Genomic DNA, 26,892 nt, shown 5'->3' on the forward strand with positions numbered 1-26,892 from the left:
CTATGTCTGCCTGCCTCGATGTCGAAGGTCGAGGTTCGTCATCTGCTGTGGCTGATGTGCATTTTTGGATCATACAGTTCTTTGTAAGCACTCAAAACATCCTGCAAACCTGCCCTAATCCTACGTGCCCTTTCAGAATTAAAGTCATACTTTTCTGCAATCATTGCAGCGCTGTCAATCGCAGTGAAAATCTCACGCAACTACTTCGCGTTCAGTCCCTGGACGACTTCATTTTTGCTACTACGTTCAGTTTCGATTGTCATCCTTTCCTCTTGCAATTGCATCAGCTCTTCATCTGTCAATTCTTGGTCATGGGATGCCAAAACCTCTTCAACATCATCTTCCTCAACTTCCAGAAACCCATCCTCCTTAGCCAAGCTCACTATTGTCGTGTTTATTGTTGATGGTTCGAAGCCTTCAAAATCGTTCACTGCTTCGGGACATAGTTTCCTCCAAACTCCATTTCTCATCGAGACTGTTGGTGATTGCCAGTTTTATATTGTAGTCTTTCCAGATCTCTTGCAAAGATGCTTCGGAGTTACCCTCTCTGTCAATAGCACTTACAATAAAATGCATCACCTTTTGCGTATAGTAAGCCTTAATTGTGGCTATTAGGCCTTGGCCACACGGCTGCAGCAACAAAGTCATATTCGGCGGTAAGAACGCAACATGAGTGTTACTGCCATACGGTAATGGCACGTGGATCGAGGTTATTTTCTCTACAGTATTTTTCAACAAAAGGACTAAAGTATCTGCTCATGTACTCAGAAAAAAAGCACTTGGGTGTTCCAACTGCTTGGATGTGAACGGAACACAACGGGAAGTGTTTTCTTATCAACGCCTTTAAGTGCCCTCAGCTTTTCTGAATGGTACACTAGTAGAGGCTTAGTGGCGTTAATAATAGGCATTAGGGTAAACCTGTCCTTCGATGCCTTGTGTCCCTTAGCCTGCTTTTCTTCTTTCGAAATAAATGTCTTACACGGCAATTTTTTTGCACGCCGCCATTTTTCACGCGTTGGTTTTTTCGTAACAGTGAGGTTTTGTAAAGCGAACGTTCGAAAAGCGGGGGACACCTGTATTTTCTTATAAATCTGCACCACAGTACAGGTGTACCCCGCTTTTCAAACGTTCGCTTTACGAAACCTCACTGTTACGAAAGACCTACATTAGTACCCTGTTTTCGCTTTCAGAAGGTGTTTTCACTGTTACGGAAAAAAAATCAGCATGCGATAAAAAATCAGCGTGCGATAAAAGGCAGCGCGCACCCCGAGCAGCCGCTCTCCCTGGATTCAGAACGGCATTGCTTAAACACGAGCCTGTGAGCAGCCGTTTGCAAGTTGAGTTCTAGGGTATCAGAAAAGCCTGAAAGAGCTCGTAAGGGTGTTACACTTAGCGTAAAACTAGACATAATTAAGCGTTTTGATCGTGGTGAATGAAGTCAGGACAACGTGAGTTTGGCTTGTGGAAGTTGACGAACATGATGTTGAAGAGGTTTTGGCATCCCATGACCAAGAACTGACAGATGAAGAGCTGATACAGTTGGAAGAAAAAAGGATAACAATCGAAACCGAATGAGTAATGATAAAGTATGACTTTAATTTTGAAAGGGTACGTTGGTTTAGGGGATATTTGCAGGATGGTTTGAGTCCTTACAAAGAACTGCGTGATAGAAAAATGCGCGAGGCTCAGCAGTCAAGCAAGCCTTCCACATCAGCCACAGCAGACGACGAACCTCAACCTTCAAGGCGGGCAGAGATAGAAGAAGATGAGCTGCCTGTTCTAATGGAAACAGACGATGACAAGATGACACCCCAGTGTCCCACCACCCCAACCCCCAGGCCACAGACAGATACCGATTCGCGGAGAATGCAACAGTAGCCAGGAGGCACACAGCACATCTTTAAGAAAAAAGCCAAAATAAACATGCTAATTAATTAGGTGCCACCAACACGTAATTGTCGGCCCAGATCAAAGGCGATACAATCGGCAATCGCCTCTGATCTGGGCCGACAATTATGTGCCGGGCAGCACCTAATTAATTAGCTTGTTTATTTCGGCTTTTTTCTTAAAGAAGTGCTGTGAGCATCCCGGCTACTGCTGGACTTCTGCATGCTTCGTGGCAATGTATCGCTCAGCGGCCTGGAGGGTGGGGGCCACTGCACCAGCCAACCTGCGACGACTCAGTCTAACACACCATCATCAGTGTGCTCTGCACTGTCTTCCCAATTCCGGTAAGTGATACTACACTGTATGTACATTATTTCTACTTTATATAGGCTGTGTATTTTTACGTGTTATTTGGTATGATTTGGCAGCTTCATAGCTTAAAGGTTACTGGAGAGAGTGTTCTTGCCAACAGCGCGTGCGTGAGATTTTCTGCCAACGGCGCTCGCGTGAGATTTTCACTACGGAGAACAGTTCAGTAATGATTGTGGAAAAGTATTTCTACTTTATGTAGGCTGTGTATTTATCATATCATTCCTGCTTTTACTATATGTTACTGTTATTTTAGGTTTTATGTGTTATTTGGCATGATTTGGTAGGTTATTTTTGGGTTTGCGAACGCTCACAAAATTTTCCCATATAAATAAATGGTAATTGCTTCTTCGCTTTACGACATTTCGGCTTACGAACAGTTTCATAGGAACGCTCTACCTTCGGATGGCGGGGGAAACCCGTGTACCGAAAAGAATTGATGCAGATTTAAAGGCAAAGGATCTAAATACTGGTTTGATTTAGTTTTTTATTGTTTTCTGCTCTTTATAGTAATTTTTTTTTGATATTTAGAAATTTTTCATTTCATTATTTGTGAAAGCATCTTCACTTTACTGATTTTTTTTACAAATGCAAAAGACTTTTTCAGAGTGCTGTAAATTTGCAAGCAAGTTTTTATTTTCTGTGTAAGATACTGATGACTATATAGCCATACTGTTCCACAAAAGTGAGTGGCAAAAGTTCCTTCGGGTTAGCAGCCACTTGGCAAATGCCAATAAAAAGAAGTGAGCTTTAAGCACAGTAGCAATTGTGGGAGCAGCAATTGTTGGAGTGGGCCAGAGTTAAGAGTTGGGAGCTGAGGTTTTGGCACATGAGGCTGCAGTGAGGGGAGGTGGAGGCTTGGTTGAGTTTTCTTGTCACGTTTCTTTTTCTTTCTTTATTGGTGTCCAGCTAGAGTAGTGAGAATGGATCCCAAGTCAGCGGTGTGTTCCTCATGGAAGATGTGGGAGATCTGGGAGACCACCAATCTCTACATCTGCAAGAAATACATTTGGGTGCAGTTACCTACCAACCATGAACCAGAGCTGCAGCTGGATGATGTTTGGTTCATTTGGAAGAATGAGGAGGTGATAGATAAGAGCTACAGGGAAGTAGTCACACTTAAGTTGCAGGAGGCAAGTAGCTGGGTGACTGTCAGGAGAGGGAAAGGTAATGGGCAGATAGCACAGAGAACCCCTGTGGACATTCCTCTCAAGAACAAATATACTGCCTTGGATACTGTTGGGCAGGACAACCGAGCAGATGAAACCCACAGCAGTTAGGTCTCTTGCACTGAATCTAGCCCCGTGACTGCAAAGGAAGGGGGAAAAAGAGACAAGCAGCATTGGTTAGGAAAACAGGCAGCAAGATCTGTGGACAAAAATGGCACTCCCAGATGGTATGTTGCCTCCAAGGTGCCAGGGTTAGGGACAAATTAAAGTCCAAGCACTTTTAAGGGGAAGGGTGAGTAGCCAGAGGTTCTGGTCCACGTCAGTACCAATGGCTTAGTCAAGAAGGATGATGGGGTCCTGCAAAGTGAGTTCAGGGAGTTTGGTGCTAAGTTAAAGGATCTCCAGGGTAGTGATCTCAGGATTGCTACCCATGCCATTAGTTTGGCAAGAAATAGGAAGATAATGCCTAAAGAGATTGTGAAGAAAGGAGGGCTTCAGGTTTTTGGACCATTGGGTTCTCTTCCAGGGAAGATGGGACCTGTACAAATGGATGCCTTGCATGTGAACTGGAGACATATCAATACTCTTACGGGAAGGTTTGCTAGCACTGGGGCCTTGCGGGGTTTAAACTAGAGTTGCAGGGGATGAGAACCAGAGTGCTAGGGCAGTGGAGTGATTGTGGAGAAAGTAGATGTTAAGCCTACAAGCAAAAACAGGAACCGGAAGGTTGAGCATGGTGGGCCTGATGTTCTGAGTTAATGCACGGAGAATTGCAGGAGGGATAGATGAACTTAAAGCATGGATGAGCACGAGGGATTATGAAGTTGTAGCCATTAGCGAGACTTAGTTGTAAGAGGGCACAAATATCAGCTCAATGTTCCTGGGTTCTTTACTTTAGACATGATAGAGGGGAGGCATTAAAGGGGAGGGTGGCACTACTCATCAGGGGAAATATCACAACAGTGCTCAGAGAGGACATACTGGAGGGCTAGACTGCTGAGGCAATTTGGGCAAACCTGACAAACGTTAAAGGGATGACCATATTTGTGGAACTATATTATAGACCTCCCAATAGTCAATGGGATTCAGAGGGGCAAATTTGTAGAGATAGCAGCCAGTTGCAGGAAATATAAGGTTGTGATCGTTGTTAAATTATAAGTTGTCACATATTCACTGAGACGTCATACTGAATGAGATAAATGTGTTCAGGAAAGTTTCCTTCATAAATACTGCATATAGAAGTCCCAACTAGAGAGAGTGCAATATTGGATCTCTTCTTAGGAAATGAGATAGGACAGGTGACTGAAGTGTGTAAGGTAACTCTTTGGATCTAGTGATCATAATTTCATTTGTTTAAAAATAATTATGCAGAAGGGTCTTTTGGTTGATATTTAAAATTGAGAAATGTCAATTTTGACAACATCAGAAAGGATCTGGCAGGTGTAGATTGTAATAGGTTGCCTTCTGGTAAAATGTTGCCTGATAAGAGGGAGGCCTTCAGAAGTGAAGAATTTTTTTTTTCTTTTTTTTTAAAATAAAAACATTTTAACTTTCTATTCCGCCCCCCCCCCGTCTTTCTCCCTCAGAATTAAGAGTACAAAATTACTCCTGTTCATATTCCTGTTAGAATAACAGGTAAGACCCGTAGGTTTAAGGAATCTTGGTTTTTGGGGGATAGTGAGGATATGGTTAAGGCAGGAAAGGCAGCAAGGAACAAATGAAGTACTTGACGAGTATAAGAAATGCAAGGGAATACTTAAGAGGGAAAACAAGAGGGCTAAAAGAAGGCATGAGGTTGCTCTGGCGGACAAGGTGATGGAAAATCTTATTCTATAAATATATTATGAGCAAAAGGGACAGCAAGGGATAAAATGCATGCACTTGAAAATTAGCATGATCATCTATACATGGAGCCAAAAAAGATAGGGGAGACCTAAAATAGATATTTTGCATCTATATTTACTTAGGAGACAGATACCAAGTTGAATGAACTTGGGCAAAACAGTAGTGCACTCATGGACTGTAGACCGATTACAGAAAAGTAGGTGTTTGCTGCTTGAAGCAAATTAGGGTGGATAACTGCTCAGGGTCTTACAAGGTTTCCCTTGTACCCTGAGGGAGGCTAGTGCATAAATTGCACGGGCCCTGACAGAGGTATTTAAAATGTCCTCAGCCACAGGTGAGGTGGCAGAGCAGCAGAGGATAGCTAATGTTGTTCTGTTGTTCAAGAAAGGCTCTAAAAATAAGCTGGGAAAATATAGGCTGGTGAGCCTGATATCAATAGTAGGTAAATTATTGGAAAGCATTCTAAGGGACAGGATATATAACTATTTTGATAAACAAGCCCTGATTAGGGATAGTCAACATGGCTTTTGTGTGCGGTGGGCCATGTCTAAACAATCTTAGTGTTTTTGAGGAGGTTACCAGGAAAGATAATGAAGAAAAGGCAATGAATGTTGTCTACATGGTCATTAGCAAGGCCTTTGACAAGGCCCTGCATGGGAGGCTGGTCCATAAGGTTCAGTCACATGGCATTCAGGAAGTAGTAGTAGATTGGAATTGACATTGAAAGTAGGGGAATAGGAGCAAGAAAATCTTACTCCTTAAGTAGGAGAAGCCAGAGTGGTAGTAAATAGTTGCCTAACTGGAGGCCTGTAATTAGTGACGTGCCGCAAGGATCAGTGATAGGTCCAGTTTTGTTTGTCGTTCATATCAATGATGGGTATGATAACTTAATAAAAACTGGATCAGCACATTTGCAGTTGACACCAAGACTGAGGATATTGTGGACAGCAAAGAAGGTTATTAAAGCCTGTGGTGGGCTCTGGACCAGCTGGCAAAAAGGGCTGAAGAACAGCACATAGAATTTAATTCAGACAAGCGTGTCCGTCCTTCTGCAGCCTCTCTTCCTCAAAATTACCTGCCCCTTCCCCTATCTTCATATAGGCTGCAAATTTTGCAATGAAGTCATGAATTCCATCATTTAAATCTTTGACATATAACGTAAGAAAATCAGTCCCATCACAGACAACTGTGGAACACCACTAGTCACCAGCAGCCAAACAGAAAAGGCTCCCTTTATTCCCATTCTTTGCCTCCTGCCAATCAGCCACTGCTTTATCCATGCTAGAATCTTTCCTGTAATACCATGGGCTCGTAGCTTATTAAGCAGCCTCAACTGTGGCACCTTGTCAAGCGCCTTCTGAAAATCCAAGTACACAACATCAACTGACTCTCCCTTGTCTGTCCTGCTTGTTATTCTTTCAAAGAATTCCAACAGCTTTATCAGGCAAGGTCTTCCCTCGAGGAAACCATGCTGACTACGGCCTATTTTATCATGTGCCTCCAACTACCTTGAGACCTCATCCTTAATAATAGATTCCAACATCTTCACAACCACTGGCCTATAGTTTTCTTTCTTCTGCCTCTCTCCCTCCTTGAAGAGTGGAGTGATATTTGCAATTTTCCAGTCTTCCAGAACCATTCCAGAATCTAGTGATTCTTGAAAAATCATTACTAACGCCTCCACAGTCTCTTCAGCCATCTCTTTCAGAAACCTGGGGTATACACCATCTGGTCCAGATGACTGATCTAGCCTCAGACTTTTGTTTCCCAAAAACCTTCTCTCTTGTTATGGTAACTTCACACACTTCATGACCCCGACACCTGGAACTTCCACCATACTGCTCGTGTCTTCCACCATGAAGACTGATGCAAAATACTTTGTCCGCCATTTCCTTGTCACCGATTATTACTTCTCCAGCATCTTTTTCCAGCAGCCCAATATCCACTCTCGCCTCTCTTTTACACTTTATGTATCTGAAGAAACTTTTGGTATCCTTTCATATGCCATCTTTATCTTAATAACTTTTTACTTGCCTTCTGTTGTAATCTGAAAGCTTCCTAATGCTCTAACTTCCCACAAATATTTGCTCTATCATATGCCCTCTCTTTGGCTGTTCTGTTGGCTTTGACTTCTCTTGTTGTGTCATCTTCCCTTTGGAATGCTTCTTTCTCTTTGAGATGTATATATCCTGGGCTTTCCCATTGCTTCCAGAAATTCCAGCCATTGCTGCTCTGCCATCATCCCTGCCAGTGTTCTTTTCCAATCAATTCTGGCCAACTCCTCTCTCATGCCTCTGTAATTTTCTTTACTCCACTGTAATACTGATACATCTGACTTTAGCTTTTCCTTCTCAAATTTCAGGATGAATTTAATTATATTATGATCACTTGCCCCTAAAGGTTCTTTTACCTTAAGCTCTCTGATCAATTCTGGCTCACTGCACAACACCCAATCCAGAATTGCTGATCCCCTTGTGGGCTAAACCACGAGCTGCTCTAACAAGCCATCTCATAGGCACTCTAGAATTTCCCCTCCTGGAATCCAGCACCAATCTGATTCTGCCAATCTGCCTGCATATTAAAATTCCCCATGACTATTGCAACATTTTCTTTTTGGCATACATTTTCTATCTCCTGTTGTAATTTGTAGATCACATCTTTACCACAGTTTGGAGGTCTGTATATAACTCCCATCAGGATATATTGAGCCTTGTCATTTCCTAGCTCTATCCACAATGATTCAGCACCTTCCTGCTCTATGTCACCTCTTTCTAATGATCCGATTTCTCTTTTTACTCACAGAACAATGCCACCCCCTCTGCTTCCTGCCTGTTTTATTTGGTACTATGTGTATCCTTGGACATTAAGCTCCCAGCTGTAATCTTTCAGCCATGATTCAGTGATGCCTACAACATCGTACATGCTAATCTGTAACTGTGCTACAAGTTCATCTACTGTATTCCCTATACTGCGCGCATTCAAATATTACACCTCCAGTCCAGAATTCACCCTTTTCAATTTTGTCCACCTTTCATGTTGCAACTCATGTTTCACCAATGAGAGGGAACTTGATGATGGTGAGGACAATATGAGTGAGGTTGATGTTCTGCAGCATGCTGATATTAGGGGAGAGGAGGTGTTGGAGTTGTTAAAATACATTAGGACAGATAAGTCCCCAGGGCCTGACGGAATATTCCCCAGGCTGCTCCACGAGGTGAGAGAAGAGATTGCTGAGCCTCTGGCTAGGATCTTTATGTCCTCGTTGTCCACGGGAATGGTACTGGAGGATTGGAGGGAGGCAAATGTTGTTCCCTTGTTCAAAAAAGGTAGTAGGGATAGTCCGGGTAGTTATAGACCAGTGAGCCTTACGTCTGTGGTGGGAAAGCTGTTGGAAAAGATTCTTAGAGATAGGATCTATAGGCATTTACAGAATCATGGTCTGATCAGGGACAGTCAGCATGGCTTTGTGAAGGGCTGATCGTGTCTAACAAGCCTGTGGTTGGTGCGTGCAATACACTGCCTGAGTCAGATACACTAGTGAAGTTTAAGAGTCTACTAGACAGGTATATGGAGGAATCTAAGGTGGGGGCTTATATGGGAGGCAGGGTTTGAGGGTCGGCACAACATTGTGGGCTGAAGGGCCTGTACTGTGCTGTACTATTCTATGTTCTATGTTCATCCTGAGGAGAAGGTTAAGAGAAGTTTGGATAAGTACAAGGTTGGGGGGTGGGAATCAAATTAAAGCGGCTAGGTGTGAGGAGGTTAGTTCACAACAGAGGGATGGGAACCAGTGCAGAGAGACAGAGGGGTGTAAAGTGAGCGTAGAAGCAAAAAGTACAAAGGGGAAAAGTAAAAGTAAAAGTGGCAGGCCGACAAATCCAGGGCAAGCATTAAAAAGGGCTAAGAGAGTTGTAAAAGAGCGCCTGAAGGCTTTATGTGTCAATGCAAGGAGCATTCGTAATAAGGTGGATGAATTGAAAGTGCAGATTGTTATTAATGATTATGATATAGTTGGGATCACAGAGACATGGCTCCAGGGTGACCAGGGATGGGAGCTCAACGTTCAGGGATATTCAATATTCAGGAGGGATAGACATGAAGGAAGGGGAGGTGGGGTGGCGTTGCTGGTTAAAAAAGAGATTAACGCAATAGAAAGGAAGGACATAAGCCGGGAAGATGTGGAATCGATATGGGTAGAGCTGCGTAACACTAAGGGGCAGAAGACGCTGCTGGGAGTTGTGTACAGGCCACCTAACAGTAGTAGTGAGGTCGGAGATGGTATTAAACAGAAAATTAGAAATGTGTGCAATAAAGGAACAGCAGTTATAATGGGTGACTTCAATCTACATGTAGACTGGGTGAACCAAATTGGTAAAGGTGCTGAGGAAGAGGATTTCTTGGAATGTATGCGGGATGGTTTTTTGAACCAACATGTCGAGGAACCGACTAGAGAGCAGGCTATTCTGGACTGGGTTTTGAGCAATGAGGAAGGGTTAATTAGCGATCTTGTCGTGAGAGGCCCCTTGGGTAAGAGTGACCATAATATGGTGGAATTCTTCATTAACATGGAGAGTGACGTAGTTAATTCAGAAACAAAGGTTCTGAACTTAAAGAGGGGTAACTTTGAAGGTATGAGACATGAATTAGCTAAGATAGACTGGCAAATGACACTTCAAGGATTGACGGTGGATATGCAATGGCAGGCATTTAAAGGTTGCATGGATGAACTACAACAATTGTTCATCCCAGTTTGGCAAAAGAATAAATCAAGGAAGGTAGTGCACCCGTGGCTGACAAGAGAAATTAGGGATAGTATCAATTCCAAAGAAGTAGCATACAAATTAGCCAGAGAAAGTGGCTCACCTGAGGACTGGGAGAAATTCAGAGTTCAGCAGAGGAGGACAAAGGGCTTAATTAGGAAGGGGAAAAAAGATTATGAGAGAAAACTGGCAGAGAACATAAAAACGGACTGTAAAAGCTTTTATAGATATGTAAAAAGGAAAAGACTGATAAAGACAAATGTAGGTCCCCTGCAAACAGAAACAGGTGAATTGATTATGGGGAGCAAGGACATGGCAGACCAATTGAATAATTACTTTGGTTCTGTCTTCACTAAGGAGGACATAAATAATCTTCCAGAAATAGTAAGGGACAGAGGGTCCAGTGAGATGGAGGAACTGAGCGAAATACATGTTAGTAGGGAAGTGGTGTTAGGTAAATTGAAGGGATTGAAGGCAGATAAATCCCCAGGGCCAGATGGTCTGCATCCCAGAGTGCTTAAGGAAGTGGCCCAAGAAATAGTGGATGCATTAGTGATAATTTTTCAAAACTCGTTAGATTCTGGACTAGTTCCTGAGGATTGGAGGGTGGCTAATGTAACCCCACTTTTTAAAAAAGGAGGGAGAGAGAAACCGGGGAATTATAGGCCGGTTAGCCTAACGTCGGTGGTGGGGAAACTGCTGGAGTCAGTTATCAAGGATGTGATAACAGCACATTTGGAAAGCGGTGAAATGATCGGACAAAGTCAGCATGGATTTGTGAAAGGAAAATCATGTCTGACGAATCTCATAGAATTTTTTGAGGATGTAACTAGTAGAGTGGATAGGGGAGAACCAGTGGATGTGGTATATTTGGATTTTCAAAAGGCTTTTGACAAGGTCCCACACAGGAGATTAGTGTGCAAACTTAAAGCACATGGTATTGGGGGTAAGGTATTGGTGTGGGTGGAGAATTGGTTAGCAGACAGGAAGCAAAGAGTGGGAATAAACGGGACCTTTTCAGAATGGCAGGCGGTGACTAGTGGGGTACCGCAAGGCTCAGTGCTGGGACCCCAGTTGTTTACAATATATATTAATGACTTGGATGAGGGAATTAAATGCAGCATCTCCAAGTTTGCGGATGACACGAAGCTGGGTGGCAGTGTTAGCAGTGAGGAGGATGCTAAGAGGATGCAGGGTGACTTGGATAGGTTGGGTGAGTGGGCAAACTCATGGCAGATGCAATTTAATGTGGATAAATGTGAAGTTATCCACTTTGGTGGCAAAAATAGGAAAACAGATTATTATCTGAATGGTGGCCGATTAGGAAAAGGGGAGGTGCAACGAGACCTGGGTGTCATTATACACCAGTCATTGAAAGTGGGCATGCAGGTACAGCAGGCGGTGAAAAAGGCGAACGGTATGCTGGCATTTATAGCGAGAGGATTCGAGTACAGGAGCAGGGAGGTACTACTGCAGTTGTACAAGGCCTTGGTGAGACCACACCTGGAGTATTGTGTGCAGTTTTGGTCCCCTAATCTGAGGAAAGACATCCTTGCCATAGAGGGAGTACAAAGAAGGTTCACCAGATTGATTCCTGGGATGGCAGGTCTTTCATATGAAGAAAGACTGGATGAACTGGGCTTGTACTCGTTGGAATTTAGAAGATTGAGGGGGGATCTGATTGAAACGTATAAGATCCTAAAGGGATTGGACAGGCTAGATGCGGGAAGATTGTTCCCGATGTTGGGGAGGTCTAGAACGAGGGGTCACAGTTTGAGGATAGAGGGGAAGCCTTTTAGGACCGAGGTTAGGAAAAACTTCTTCACACAGAGAGTGGTGAATCTGTGGAATTCTCTGCCACAGCAAACTGTTGAGGCCAGTTCATTAGCTATGTTTAAAAGGAAGTTAGATATGGCCCTTGTGGCTACAGGGGTCACGGGGTATGGAGGGAAGGCTGGGTTCTGAGTTGGATGATCAGCCATGATCATAATAAATGGCGGTGCAGGCTCGAAGGGCCGAATGGCCTACTCCTGCACCTATTTTCTATGTTTCTATGTTTCTATGTTACATGGATGGGACGGAGGGGCATGGAAATTTATGGTTCAGGTGCAGGTCGATGGGACTGGGCAGAATAACAGTTTGGTGTGGACTAAATGGGCTGAAGGTCCTTTTCTGTGGGTGGTGCTCCATGACTCTATGCACTTTGATTTGACAGATAATCCAGGCAGGGCTATGTTGCCAAAAATTTTGCTGTAGTTTTACAGTATGACTCATCAACAAACAACGATAAAGATTATAAACTAAAGACTAAAATTCAATGCTGTCACTTTAAACCTAAATTTTCTGCATTAGGAAAAATAATTCTGAAGAGCTGAGATCGATGATTTCTGAAGTTGGCACCAGCTACCCCTCCTTGGTTACATTCTGCATCACTCATAGACTGCAGTAATATAACCCAAGGTGGAACTCTGTGCAGCATATCAACTACAAGCTGTCGGGAGCATCCAGTGCTATTTGTTTGCAAACTTGGCCTTTTAACTTCAGACTGATTATTGCTTGCAAGTTACATTAAGAAATGAAGACTGGCTCCCATTTATGGCCAGATGTTGTACAAAAAATATTGGTTTGAAATTTAACTTACTCAAAAACGGCTTGGATCTCTAGAGGTATCAGCTGCTATGTTAGAAAGGTGGGCTTGGCAAAAAGATCCCCTGGCCCTGGACAGTGAATATGATCCTAAAAAGGCAATAACCCAAAATGATAATATTTGCCAAACTTTGGATCAGAATGATCATAAAAATTATAATTCAAATATTAAATGTTGATGTTAATCATGTGATTATAAAAAGACAGACTGCAAACAAACTTCAGCATAAAAACACTAACTCCAGCACTAATACCATCAAAGCTGCAAATTTGAAACAGAACATAGAACAGGAGGATGTCCTTCAGCCCATGATGTCTGCACTGAACAGAATGCCAAATTAAACTAAATGTCTTCTGCCTGTACACCATCCATATTCCTCCATTACCTACATATTCATGTACCTGTCTAAAAGCCTCTTAAACACCACTGTCATATCTGCTTCTACTACTATTCCTGGAAGCCCATTCCAGGCACCTGCCACCCTCTATAAAAAGAATATGTTACAGCTGGGGACTTTATCCAGGACAACCTCAGAAAGGTGCTGCCAAAGTTATACCAACATGTCTCCTGCCCCACTAGAGGCCCGAATATACTTGACCACTGCCACACAGCAGTCAAGGATGCCTACCGTTCCATCCCACGACCTCACTTCGGAAAATCGGACCATCAGGCCGTACTCCTCCTCCCGGCTTACAAACAGAAACTGAAGCAGGAGGTCACGGTGTCAAAAGTAGTGTCGTGTTGGACGGAGGAAATGGTTGAGGTCCTCCGTGACTGCTTTGAATCGGTGGACTGGTTAGTATTCAAGGACTCGGGAGCTAACCTCGATGAGTATGCCTCAGCTGTCATGGACTTTATTTGGAAATGCATGGAGGACTGTGTGTCTCGCAAGACAATCCAGGTATTCCCTAACCGGAAACCTTGGATGAATTAGGAGGTCAAGTCCCTTTTAAAGGCTAGAGCTGCGGCTTTTAGGTCCAGGGATACTGGTTGCTACACAGGATCCAGGTGTGAACTCTGGAAAGCCATTAAGGGCGCCAAGAGGCAATATCGAGCCAAGTTGGAAGCCCAGGCTAACCAGAGGGATGCCAGTAGACTATGGCAGGATCTAATTGAGATCACTGGGCGCAAAGAAAAGGCTGGGAATATCAGTAACTGTGGCGCTTCTCTTCCTGACGAACTTAACGTATTCTATGCAAGATCTGAACAGAAGAGGAGCGTCCCGCTCCCTCCGGATGAACCGGACCTGGTGGCATCGAGATTCATCGTCACCGAGGAGGATGTTAGAAGGGCCTTCCTGAAGATAAATCCAAGGAAGGCGACGGGCCCAGATGGCGTCCCAGGACGGGTTCTCCGGGCCTGTGTAAGCGAGCTAGCTGGAGTGTTTGCTGAAATCTTCAACTGCTCCTTGCTTCAGTCTAAGATCCCCTTGTTTTTTAAGAAGGCAATGATAATCCCAGTGCCGAAGAAGAGCAAGGTGGCATACCAGAATGACTATCGACCTGTGGCTCTGACATCAATTGCTATGAAGTGCTTTGAGAGATTGGTTATGGCACACATCAACCACAGCCTACCAGTCAACATCGACGCTTTGCAGTTTGCCTACCCGAGCAACAGGTCAACGGCAGATGCCATCTCTCTGGCCCTACATTCCTCCTTAGAACACCTGGAGAATAAAGATGCATATGTAAGGCTCCTTTTCATTGACTACAGCTCTGCTTTTAATACCATCATTCCAAATAAACTGATTCCTAAGCTCCGGAACCTGGGCCTCAGCACTCAGATCTACAGCTGGATCTTCAGCTTCCTTAAAGACAGGACCCAGGCTGTAAAAATAGGGGACAATCACTCCTCTACAGTCACTCTGAGCACCGGTGCCTCACAAGGCTGTGTACTCAGCCCCCTGCTGTACTCACTGTACACCCATGATTGTGTAGCCAAGTTTCCATCAAACTCAATATATAAGTTTGCTGATGACATAACAATTGTAGGCCGTATCTTGGGTAACGATGAGTTTGAGTACAGAGGGGAAATTAAGAACCTGGTGACATGGTGCAAAGCCAATAACCTATCCCTCAACGTCAGCAAGACGAAGGAATTGGTTGTTAACTTCAGAAGGAGTAGCGGACCGCACGACCCAATTTACATCGGTGGTGCGCAAGTGGAACAGGTCAAAAGCTTTAAGTTCTTTGGGGTCAATATCATAAATGACTTGACTTGGTCCAACCAAGCAGAGTTTACTGCCAAGAAGGCCCACCAGCACCTTTACTTCCTGAGAAAACTAAAGAAATTTGGCCTGTCCCCTAAAACCCTCAAAATTTTTATAGATGCACCGTAGAAAGCATTCTTCTAGGGTGCATCACAACCTGGTATGGAAGCTGTCCTATCCAAGACCGAAAGAAGCTGCAGAAGATCGTGAACACGGCGCAGCACATCACACAAACCAATCTTCCATCCTTGGACTCACTTTACACCGCACGTTGTCAGAGCAGTGCTGCCAGGATAATCAAGGACATGACTCACCCAGCCAACACACTTTTCATCCCTCTTCCCTCCGGGAGAAGGCTCAGGAGCTTGAAGACTCATATGGCCAGATTTGGGAACAGCTTCTTTCCAAATGTGATAAGACTGCTGAACGGATCCTGACCCGGATCAGGGCCGTACCCTCCAAATATCCGGACCAGCCTCTCAGTTTTTTTGTACTACCTTACTTTCCATTTTTCTATTTTCTATTTATGATTTATAATTTAAATTTTAAATATTTACTAATTTTTTACTATTTTTTATATTGTTAATATTTAATATTTGTAATCCAGGGAGTGGGAAGTGCAGAATCAAATATTGCTGTGATGATTGTACGTTCTAGTATCAATTGTTTGGCAACAATAAAGTATAAAGTAAGATACGTCTCACTCATCTCCTTTAAATTTCTCCCTGTTACATTAAATCCATATTCTCTAGCACTTGGCATTTCTAATTAGGGAAAAAGATTCTGGCAGTCTACTGCCTCTCATAATTTATAAGCTTGTATCTGGTCTCCCCTCAGCCTCTGACGCTCCACTGTAAACACAAATTAATCCAACCTCCTCTTAAAGCTCTTCTCTAATCCATGCAGCATCCTAGTAAACCTCTTCTGCAGCTGTTTGCAAAGCCTCCACATCATCCGGTACCTAAGAAATATAAAGCAATATGCTTCAGTAACTACTACCTGGTGGCTCTGACATTTACCATCACGAAGGCTGTTTGGGGCACACATTAACTCCAGACCTCCAGACAATCTGACCTACTGCAATTCACCACTGCTGAAGCAGGTCCACAGTGAAGTCCATTTCTCTAGCTCTACACTCACATCGGAACATTTGGACAGTAAAGACGTCGATAATAGAAAGGGAAGTAGTGCACATGCTCCTGTTGACATCAATGGTGCTGAGAGCTTCAAGTTCCCTCTGCATTACCCTCCACACCACTATTTCATCATTTCACTGAGTCATAAAAAGCACCACATAGAAATAGGACCTACGGCCCACCATTTAAACTGCCTACATCCATCGAACTGCACCGGGACCAAAGCCCTCCATACCCCTACCATCCATATACCTATCCAAACTTCTCTTAAACATTGAAATCGAGCTCACATTCACCACTTGCACTAGCAGCTTGTTCCCCACTCTCTGAATTAAGATGTTTTCCCTCATATTTCCCTAAAACTTTTCACCTTTCACCCTTAATCCATGACCTCTAGTTGTAGTCCCATCCAACCTCCATGGAAAAATCCTCCTTCCATTTCCCCTATCTATACCACTCATAATTTTGTATACCTCTATTAAATCTCTGCTCAATCTTCTACATTCCAAGGAATAAAGTCCTAACCTATCCAATCTTTTCTTATAACTCAGGTCCTCCAGACTCAGCAACAACCTTGTAAATTTTCTCTGTACTCTTTCAACCTTGCTTACATCTTTCCTGCAGGTAGGTGAGTAAAACTGCACACAATATTCCAAATTAGGGCTCACCAATGTCTAAAACAACTTCAACATAACATCCCATCTCCTGTACTCAATACTTTGATTTATGAGGCTAATATGTCAAAAGCTTTCTTCATGACCCTATCTACCTGTGACACTACCTTCAATGAATTATGGACCTACATTCCTAGATCCCTTTGTCCTACAACACTCCTTAGTGTCCAACCATTCATTGTGTAAGATCTACCCTGGTTGGTCCTACTGAAGTGCACAGCTCGCACTTGTCTACCTTACATTCTATCTGCAATTTTTCAGCCAGTCCAGATCCCACTGCAAGCTCTGATAGTCTTCCTCACTGTCCACGCACAGATACTTCTGTGTCCAGCGTCACTTTATGGACATACAACCAATTAAGGTACAGTACACAAGCTATCTTGTATATTTCTGAACTGTGGTAATTTCTGGATTGCTGCCCGTGCCAAGCCAGTGAGGGTAGAAACAGGATGATTTGGCAAATTTGCTGGTGAACGCAGCAGGCCAGGAGGCATCTGTAGGAAGAGGTGCAGTCAACGTTTCAGGCCGAGACCCTTCATCAGGACTAACTGAAGGAAGAGTGAGTAAGGGATTTGAAAGTTGGATGGGGAGGGGGAGATCCAAAATGATAGGAGAAGACAGGAGGGGGAGGGATAGAGCCAAGAGCTGGACAGGTGATAGGCAAAAGGGGATACGAGAGGATCATGGGACAGGAGGTCCGGGAAGAAAGACGGCGGGGGGGGGTGACCCAGAGGATGGGCAAGAGGTATATTCAGAGGGACAGAGGGAGAAAAAGGAGAGTGAGAGAAAGAATGTGTGCATAAAAATAAGTAACAGATGGGGTACGAGGGGGAGGTGGGGCCTTAGCGGAAGATAGAGAAGTCGATGTTCATGCCATCAGGTTGGAGGCTACTCAGACGGAATATAAGGTGTTGTTCCTTCAACCTGAGTGTGGCTTCATCTTTACAGTAGAGGAGGCTGTGGATAGACATGTCAGAATGGGAATGGGATGTGGAATTAAAATGTGTGGCCACTGGGAGATCCTGCTTTCTCTGGCAGACAGAGCGTAGATGTTCAGCAAAGCGGTCTCCCAGTCTGCGTCGGGTCTCGCCAATATATAAAAGGCCACATCGGGAGCCCCGGACGCAGTATATCACCCCAGTCGACTCACAGGTGAAGTGTTGCCTCACCTGGAAGGACTGTTTGGGGCCCTGAATGGTGGTAAGGGAGGAAGTGTAAGGGCATGTGTAGCACTTGACACTCTCCCTAATAAGTCCCTGTCTATCCAAATGCTTGTAGATTCTGTCTCTTAGTACTCCCTCCAATAACTTACCTACTACCGACGTTAAACTCACCGGCCTATAATTTCCCAGATTACTTTTCGATCCTTTTTTAAACAACGGAACAACATGAGCCACTCTCCAATCCTCCGGCACCTCACCCGTAGAGAGCGACATTTTAAATATTTCTGCCAGGGCCCCTGCAATTTCAACAGGCAGCGAGTTTGCTGGTTGGCGGCCAGTGACGAGTGGTGTTCCACAGGGGTCACTATTAGGGCCACTTTATGCTGTATATCGATGATTTAGATGATGGAATAGACAGCTTTGTTGCCAAGTTTGCAGATGATACAAAGATTGATGGAGGGGCATGTAGTGTTAAGGAAACAGGTAGGGTGCAGAAGGACTTAGACAGATTAGGAGAATGGGCAAGAGTGGCAAATGAAATACGATGTTGGAAAATGAATGGTCATGCACTCTAGTGATAGAAATAAATGAGCAGACCATTTTATAAACAGGGAGAAATACCAAAAATCTAAGATGCAAAGGGACTTGGGAGCCCTTGAGCAGAACACCCTATAGGTTAACTTGCAAGTAGTCAGTGGTGAGGAAGACAAATGCAATGTTAGCATTCATTTCAAGAGGCCTAAAATACAAGAGCAGGGAAGTGATGCTGGTGATGCCTCACCTTGAATACTGTGAACAATTCTGATTTCCTCATCAAAGATGTGCTGGCATTGGAGAAGGTTCAGAGGAGGTTCACAAGGATGATTCGGGGAATGAAGGAGTTACCATACAAGGAACGTTTGATAGCTCTGGGTCCATATTAACTGGGATTTAGAAGGATGGGGGGGGGGGAATCTCATTGAAACCTTCCAAATGTTGAAAGGCCTAGACAGACTAGATGTGGAAAGGATGTTTCCTAGCCTCCCCCACCATAGGAAAAGATAGCACAGTCTCAGGATAGAGGGGTGTCCATTTAAAACAGAGATGCAAAGAAGTTTCTTTAGCCAAAGGGTGGTGAATTTGTGCAATTTATTACCACAGGCAGCTGTGGAGGCCAAGACTTTGGGTGTATTTAAGGCAGAGGTTGATAGGTTCTTGATTGGACATGTCAACAATTACAGGGAGAAGGCTGGGGAGTGGGACTGAGGAGGGGAAAAATGATCCACCATGATTGAATGCTAGAGTAGACTCAACAGGCCAAATGGCCTAATTCCGCTCCTATGTTTATGAGTTATCTTATGTATTTATATTTATTGTGTTTTTTATTAATGCTTATCTTATTGTGTTTCCTTTTGTGCTACATTGGATCTGAAGTATCAATTATTTCATTCTCCTTTACACTTGTCTACTGGAAATGCCATTAAACAATCTGGAAATCATATAAACAATAACAGATCAAGTCAAAGGGGTAGAATTGCACAAGAAAGATTAACCTTGGGGAAATATAAAAAGGAACAACAGAATCACCATCTCGAATCACCAATGATCGTACTCTTAAAATATCACAACAGCTTTTCAAGTCTGTAACTGAATTTTTATGTTAAAATTTAGTGGAACACAAGTTTGAACAGAAACGTATATAAAAATCAGAAAATGTCAAATTTACTCAGCATTCCAGGCAGCATCTGTCTGTTTTGTGGAGGTAAAAACTGACTTAATGTTTGAGATTCATGACCTTACATAAGATTGCACTTATAAAGCAAAAGTTAGATGCTAAAAATCCGGGGGGAAAAAATAGGAAATACAGTAGTAACACCTGAAGTGCTGGAGGAACTGAGTGGGTCAGACAGCATCTGTAGAGGGAATGCAGCATCTGCACAGTCTGAAGGTTCATGACCTGAAATATCAACTGTCCATTTCCCTCCACAAACACTGCCCGACCCATTCAGATCCTCCAGAACTTTGAGCATTGACGATGAGCTTTATGGATGATAGCAGAAGAGCAATGGCTGAGTTTCTGGGAGAAATTCAGAAGACACACAATTGATACAAAGAAGTAGTACTCTAAAGGCAGGATGACACAACCACGGCTAACAATAGAAGTCAAAAACAATATAAAAGCAAAAGAAAGGGCAAATAGCAGTGCAAAAAATTAGTGGGTAGTCAGAGGATCGGAAAGCTTTTAAAAATCAACAGAAGACAACTAAAAATGCCATAAGGGGGGAAAAGATTAAATATGAAGGCAAGTTAGCCAATAATATCAAAGAGGATACCAAACATTTTCTCAGATATATGAAGAGTAAAAGAGGGATGAGAGTAGATAATGGACTGCAGGAAAATGAAGATGGAGTTGTGGTAATGCAGGACAACGAAATGGTAGATGAACTAAATAAGTATTTTGCATCTGTCTTCACTGCAGAAGACACTAACATTATGCTGGATGTTCAAGAGTGTCAGGGGGCAGAAGTAAGTGCAATTGCTATTACTAGGAAGAAAGTGCTTGGGAAGCTGAAAGGTCCAAAGATGGATAAGTCACCTGAACACAAATTGACTACACCCCAGGGATCTGAAAGAGGTGGGTAGAGAGATCATGGAGGCACTGGTAATGATCTTTCAAGAATCACTAGATTCTGCCATGGTTCCGGAGGAATGAAAAATGGCAAATGATACTCCAGTCTTCAAAAAGGGAGGGAGGCAGAAGAAAAGAAAGTACAGGCAGTTAGTCTGATCTCAGTGGTTAGAAACATGTTGGAGTCAATTGTTAAGGATGAAGTCTCAGAGTATTTGGACGCACATGATAAAATAGGCCAAAGTGGTTTCCTCAAGGCCAAAATAGGCCAACATGGTTTCCTCAAGGAAAAATCTTGCCTGACAAATCTGTTGGAATTCTGTGAGGAAATAGCAAAGATCACTGACAGAGGAGAATCGGTAGTTGTTGTGCACTTGGATTTTCAGAAGGCCTTTGACAAGGTGCCACACATGAGGTTACTTTACAAGAGCGCATGGTATTACAGGAAAAATACTAGTATGGAAAGAGGATTGGCTGACTGGCAGGAGGCAGAGTGGGAATGAAGGGAGCCTTTTCTGGTTGGCTGCCAGTCATTAGTGGTGTCCTTCAGGTCAGTGTTAGGACCACTGATTTTTACGTCAATGATTTGGATGACAGAATTGATGGCTTTGTGGCCACATTTGCAGATGATATGAAAATAGTTGGAGACGCGGGTAATGTTGAGGAAATAGAGAAGCTGCAGAAAAATTTAGACAGATGAGGAGAATGGGCAAAGAAGTGGCAGAATACAGTGTCGGGAAGCGTACGGTCATATAGAGGAACAAAGCGTAGACTATTTCCGAAACAGGCAGAAAATTCAAAAATCCAAAGTGCAAATCAGCTTGTGAGACCCTATACAGAATTTCCTGAAGGTTAACTTGCAGGTTGGGTCGGCGCTGAGGAAGGCATATGCAATGTTAACATTCATTTTGTGAGGATTAAAATATAAAAGCAAGGATATAACGTTGAGGCTTTATAAAGCACTGCTGAGGCCTCACTTGGGGAGGATCGTGAGCAGTTTTGGCCCCTTATCTAATAAAAGATGAGCTAACATTGGAGAGGGTTCAAGGAGGTTCATGAGAACTATTCTGGGAATGAAAGGGTTATCGTATGAAGAGCATTTGATGGCTCTGGGCCTGCACTCACCAGAATTTAGAAGAATGAGGGGGGGAATCTCACTGAAACCAATCAAATGTTGAAAGGCTTAGATAGAGTGGATATGGAGAAGATGTTTCCTGTGGTGAGGGAATCCAGGACCAGAGGGCACAGTCTCAGAATAGAGGGACATCCATTTAGAACAGAGATTAGGAGGAATTTCTTCAGCCACGGGGTGGTGAACCTGTAGGATTTGTCAAGCGACCATGGAGGCCAGGTCATTGGGTGTATTGAAGGTGGAGGCTGACAGGTTCTTGATTAGTCAGGGCATGAAAGTTTACGGGGGGGGGGGGGAAGAAGGTAGAATGGGATTGAGAGGCAAAATGGATCAGCCATGAAGTGGCAGAACAGCCCCAATGGGCCAAATGGCCTAATTCTGCTCCTATCTCTTATGGTCTTTATCACCCTGAAAGTTGTTGGAATCTGGAATTTACCACCTGAGTTGGTGGTGGAGGCAGAAGCTCTCACAACATTCTGGCATATCTAGACAAGCATTTACATCCCCAAAGCGTCAACCTAAGTGTTGGAAAATGGAATTAGTATCCAAGTATGCACCTGTTTCTGAAGGGCCTGTTTCAGAACTATATGGCTCCATGACAGCAGTCTTTATGTAGCTTTTAGAGAGTTTATATGCCAGTGAAAATGGAGTGATGTTAAATTCAAGTACTGATTACAAAGCTAATAGCCATTTACTCCAATTCTTATTGTTCAACGCCACAGAAAACTGATTTGGTTTGATTAACTCCTAAAAACTTCCATATTCACAAGACCGAACACAGACCGACAGCATCGGATTTTCGGCACCAAGAGTTGCTGTGGGAAATGCGAGACACACAAACGCCGACTTTAAACCACGGGAGGAGGCAGCGCGTTGAAGGAGGTACGGAGAAGTGGCCCTCACCTGAATTTCGATCAGTGTAATCCCCAAACTCTTTCTGCGGGACGGGGAGCATCTGACGCGCACCAGATACACATGTGGACGGCGAGAGGTCACTTCCGCCCGATGATCACGTCGATTGCACGCGCCGTCATGTCCTTTGACGGAGATCGCGAGCGTTGCGGGGCCGCCGCGCGCCCACGGACCGAGCCGGTATGCTGGCGCTCGGGTGCAGGTGTTCGCGGACACGGGCGCTGCTGAGGGAGGGCCCCGGGGTGCGGTTCTCGGTCGGAGAAGCCGCCCAAGCGCCCGGCGACGACGACCGGCTGCCCGTCATTCGCATTCCTCAGAGGATGCGGCTGCAGGAGAAGTTGGGACGGCCAGGGAGCGAGGCAACGGCGGTCAGGCTGGCTAGGCCCGGGCGCCTGCTCATTGTGGGCAAGCGGCCTCAGCTGAACCAGCACGCCGGCCACACCTTCGGCAAGTTCGACCAGGTGCCCCTGGTCTCCAAGGGCTGGAAGCACAGGAAAGCGGCCGGGGATTATTTTGTCATCAACAACACCCGCACCCAGCCGCCCGTCCTGCCGGAGGAGGAGGCGGCCGAGGTCAGGGGAAAGGTGCGGAGCTTCAGTTCGCTAGGGCTGTGTCAGGAGCTTTTGGACGCCCTGAGCACGATGGGCATCTCCCGCCCCACCATGGTGCAGGCTCATACTATTGCGGCCCTGATGAGAAGGAATAACGTGCTGTGTGCCGCCGAAACCGGCAGCGGCAAGACTCTGAGCTACCTGCTGCCTTTAATGCACACCTTAATCTCCGACAGGGCCGAGACTGAGGCCGACTGTGACGGGCCGCGTGGACTGGTGCTCGTCCCGTCCCGGGAGCTGGCCGACCAGGTTCTGGAAGTGGCTCGATCACTGGCGAACAACCTGAACCTCAACGTGCACACGATTGGGGGAGGCCGTGGGATTGGCAGCGTGAAACTGATCTTATCCCAGGGACCGATCGACCTCCTGATATCCACACCTGGAATCCTGTGGAAGGCCTTGAAAAGAGACCTTGTCAGCCTTTTTGACTTGACCTACCTCGTACTGGATGAGGCGGACACTCTGTTTGATGAAAGCTTTGTGGGTTTACTGGAGGACATACTCCACCAGACTCAAATTGCTTCAAATGTCTCAGAAACGCATGGGGTGGAAAGAAAAGCTCAGTTGGTGGTGACTGGGGCGACATTCCCAGGTGGTGTGGGGAAACTTCTCAGCAAAGTCACTGATTTGGGCAGCATTGCCACCATAAAGAGCAAGGGGCTTCATTACCTTATGCCACATGTGAGGCAGAAATTTATGAAGGTGAAGCGGACTGATAAACTGTCTGACTTCCTACAAATGTTGAAGGAGCTGATTGCAGAAAAGCCTGGCATTGGAATTCTTGTGTTTTGCAACAGTGCAGCAACAGTTAATTGGCTTGGTTATGTTTTGGAGGACCATGCTATCAAACATGCCCGGCTGCAGGGAAATATGCAGGCTGAAAAGCGAAGTGGCATCTTTAGTACTTTTCAGCAGGGTCTGATAGATGTACTGCTTTGCACAGACATTGCATCCAGGGGATTGGACACTCAGAGGGTGGAAATTGTAATTAATTATGATTTCCCACCAACGCTGTGTGATTATATCCATCGAGCTGGGCGGGTGGGACGTGTTGGGAGCAAGGTTTTAGGTACTGTCATTAGTTTTGTTACACATCCCTGGGACGTTGAACTGGTGCAGAAAATTGAAACGTCAGCACGCCAGAAAGTGATGCTCCCTGGTTTGGAATCAAAAATCAGCAAATCTGAGAGTAAAAATGTACCAGATTTATGAAAATTAAGGTCTTTACACTGACAGATTCAAGTGATGACTGTACCAATGTTTGTAAGTTTGGTTTTTTGAAGTATGCTGCTTAAGTTGTTTATAAAAATAAACTGTAATTCTTGAAGGAGTTGAGGCAGTGCTTCACTTCAGAAAGTAAGAAAACATACTCTTTAAGAGCATAAGTCATGTCCTGAAGGTGCAATGCTTTTAAATAAGATGTTAATGATTGGAGTCGGGGTGGGGGTGGGGTGGTGTTGATACTGCCCTGTCAGTTGAGGCATAATCGGATCCATAACAATTTTAAAGATGATCAGAGACGTCTGCAGGTATCCTGATCAATATTGCCTTCCAGTATTGTCATTATCACATTGCCTTTTGAGTTAGTTTGTTGTGCATAAATTGGTTATAAAATATTTCGTGAAATATTAAAGCAAAAAAAGCTACTGTTTAAACAACTGTATTTTTTTCTCAATACTCGGTCAGATTAGTATCTTGGTACCGGGGTCAATGACCAGTGAACAAGTCGGTCAGAGGCAGAACCTGGATTCTGCATTCTGTTTCCAATACCTCACTATTGGAAACGTCCTCTCAGTCACCACTCTATTTAGGCCTTTTAATATTTGATATGTTTCAATTCTTTCCAGACTCCAACAAGTACAGGCCTAGAGCCATCAAATGCTCCTCATATGTTAACCCTTTCATTCCCGACGTTCTTCTAGTGAACCTCCTCTGGATCCTCTCCGGACACCAGCACATTCTTTCTTAGATTAGGGGCACAAAACTGCTCACAATACTCCATATGCGGTCTGACCAACGCCTTATAAAGCCTCAGCATTACATCCTTGCTTTTATATTCTAGGCTCAACCTGCGAGTTAACCTTTAGGGAATCCTCTACCTGGACTCCATTGACCCTTTGCACCTCTGATTTCTGAAATTGATCCTCATTCAGAAAATAGTCTACAACTTAATTCTTCCCTCAAAGTACATGACTGTACATTTCCCTACGTAATCTATAAGCAGCCCTGCATTATCAGAAGCCTTTTTAATAGGCCCATTAATTTTCTTTGGAGCTTTATTATTTGCACCCAAGTATTAAGCATTCCTGTTAATTTTAAAGATTGAGGTTAGCTTAATTTGTCACATGTACATTGAAACATATACAATACAAGCTCCTTACAGATAGTGGCAGGAATTGAACCCAGGTCAGTGATTGTTGGCACTGTAAGTGTAATAACTGCTACACTACTGCGTTGATGTTTAACAATCTGCCAACATTAGCTATTGCTTATTACATAATTACTTTTTTTGTACTTCAGTCCTGGTACAGCTGCATTTCATTTATTAAGCATTTTTATAAGTAATTTTTTAATTGCAGAAGCTGGTGTTTTGGAATAACTGTGAAAGCTTTTATCATCTGCCCCATTGTGGCTTGATGTAAAATGTTAATAAAGCTCCAGCCAGGTGCTTGTTTTGCCATGTTTAAAAACCTGCTATAAAAGCCAGTTGTATTTGGCTATGTTTGAGTTAAAGAGGAATTACAGAGTCTAAAAAATCAACTGTATTTACATTTATAAACCATAACAATTTTGTGTGGTACATTAAAATGTAGAATTTGCCAGTCCAAATCTGATGCTCCTCAGTCACCTCATTTGATCCGAAATGCCTGCACCTGATATTTGCTTCCTTTTTCTTTAACAAGGCCTCTTTAACATCCCTTTGCCAGAAAACAACCTATTCCAATCCATGCCTGGCAGATCCTTTCTGACACCATCACAAATGGCCTTTCTCCAATTTAGAATCTCAACCTGAGGACCAAAATATCCTTTTCTATGATTACCTTGAAACTAAGGCATTGTGATCACTAGATGCAAAGTGTTCCCCTACACAAACTTCTGTCACCTGGCCAGTCTTATTCCTTAATAGCTGATCAAGTATTGCTCACTGTCATGTTGGGCCATCTATGTACTGATTAAGGAAAATTTCCTGAATACATTTGACAAACTCTCTAGTCCATTTACAGTATGGGAGTCCCAGTCAATATGTGGAAAGTTAAAATCACCTACTATCACAACCTCATGTTTCTTGCAACAGTCCAGTCTGTGATCTCTACAAGTTTGTTCCTCTAAATCCTGCTGTTAGGTGGTCTGTAATGTAGCCCATTAATGTGGTCATACCTACCTTATTCTTCAGATTCACCCATAAAGACTCACTAGACAAGTTCTCCAGCCTGTCTTGACAGACGACTGCTGAGACTTTTTCCCTGACTAGTAACACCACCCCTCCTCCATTAATCCCTCCCACTCTAACATGCCTAAAACAACAGAACTCCAGAATATTGAGCTGTCATCAAAATTAGATTTTTCCTCAATTTATAACCTTAACTTTAGGACCTGTCCTATCCTCCATATTTATCTTGAAACTAATGGAACTATGGTCACTAGATCCAAAATGTTCCTCTATGGACACTTGTCACCTATCCTGTCTCAATCCCTAGGAGGGACCTCTTTCTAGTTGGAACCTCTAGGTATCATTTAAGAAAACTTACCTGAACACATTGACAAACTAT

General features: G+C 43.9%; 2 protein-coding genes across 9 annotated transcripts in view; one reads left to right on the forward strand and one right to left on the reverse strand.

The window, feature by feature from the left end:
- The window catches only part of dus2 (dihydrouridine synthase 2), a 151,139-nt gene extending 128,539 nt beyond the window's left edge, over window positions 1-22,600 (reverse strand). For 2 of the 8 annotated variants that reach the window (XM_063066825.1, XM_063066824.1), the window contains exons 1-2: window positions 22,503-22,573; window positions 12,672-12,766 (exon numbers count right to left, since the gene is read on the reverse strand). Coding sequence is in view for 4 of the 8 variants with exons in the window: in XM_063066822.1 (XP_062922892.1) it covers window positions 15,761-15,840 (80 nt within the window). In the remaining 4 variants the exon portion in view is untranslated. Of the gene's footprint in view, window positions 1-12,671; window positions 12,767-15,760; window positions 15,848-22,502 lie in introns of those variants that run through there. The other 6 variants (XM_063066819.1, XM_063066821.1, XM_063066820.1 and 3 more) reach the window with 5 other exon arrangements.
- ddx28 (DEAD (Asp-Glu-Ala-Asp) box polypeptide 28) lies at window positions 22,594-25,943 on the forward strand. Its single transcript, XM_063066818.1, has one exon. It carries the CDS (start codon window positions 22,694-22,696, stop codon window positions 24,332-24,334), a length of 1,641 nt encoding a protein of 546 aa, XP_062922888.1. The 5' UTR covers window positions 22,594-22,693; the 3' UTR covers window positions 24,335-25,943.
- The last annotated feature ends 949 nt before the right edge of the window (window positions 25,944-26,892 follow it).

Source organism: Mobula hypostoma, chromosome 14 (genome assembly GCF_963921235.1).
Source record: "Mobula hypostoma chromosome 14, sMobHyp1.1, whole genome shotgun sequence".
Classification (NCBI taxonomy): domain Eukaryota; kingdom Metazoa; phylum Chordata; class Chondrichthyes; order Myliobatiformes; family Myliobatidae; genus Mobula; species Mobula hypostoma.

Bases quoted from the DNA above. Each gene is read 5' to 3' on its own strand.
- ddx28 (XM_063066818.1), top strand. From the start codon at position 22,694: ATGCTGGCGCTCGGGTGCAGGTGTTCGCGGACACGGGCGCTGCTGAGG.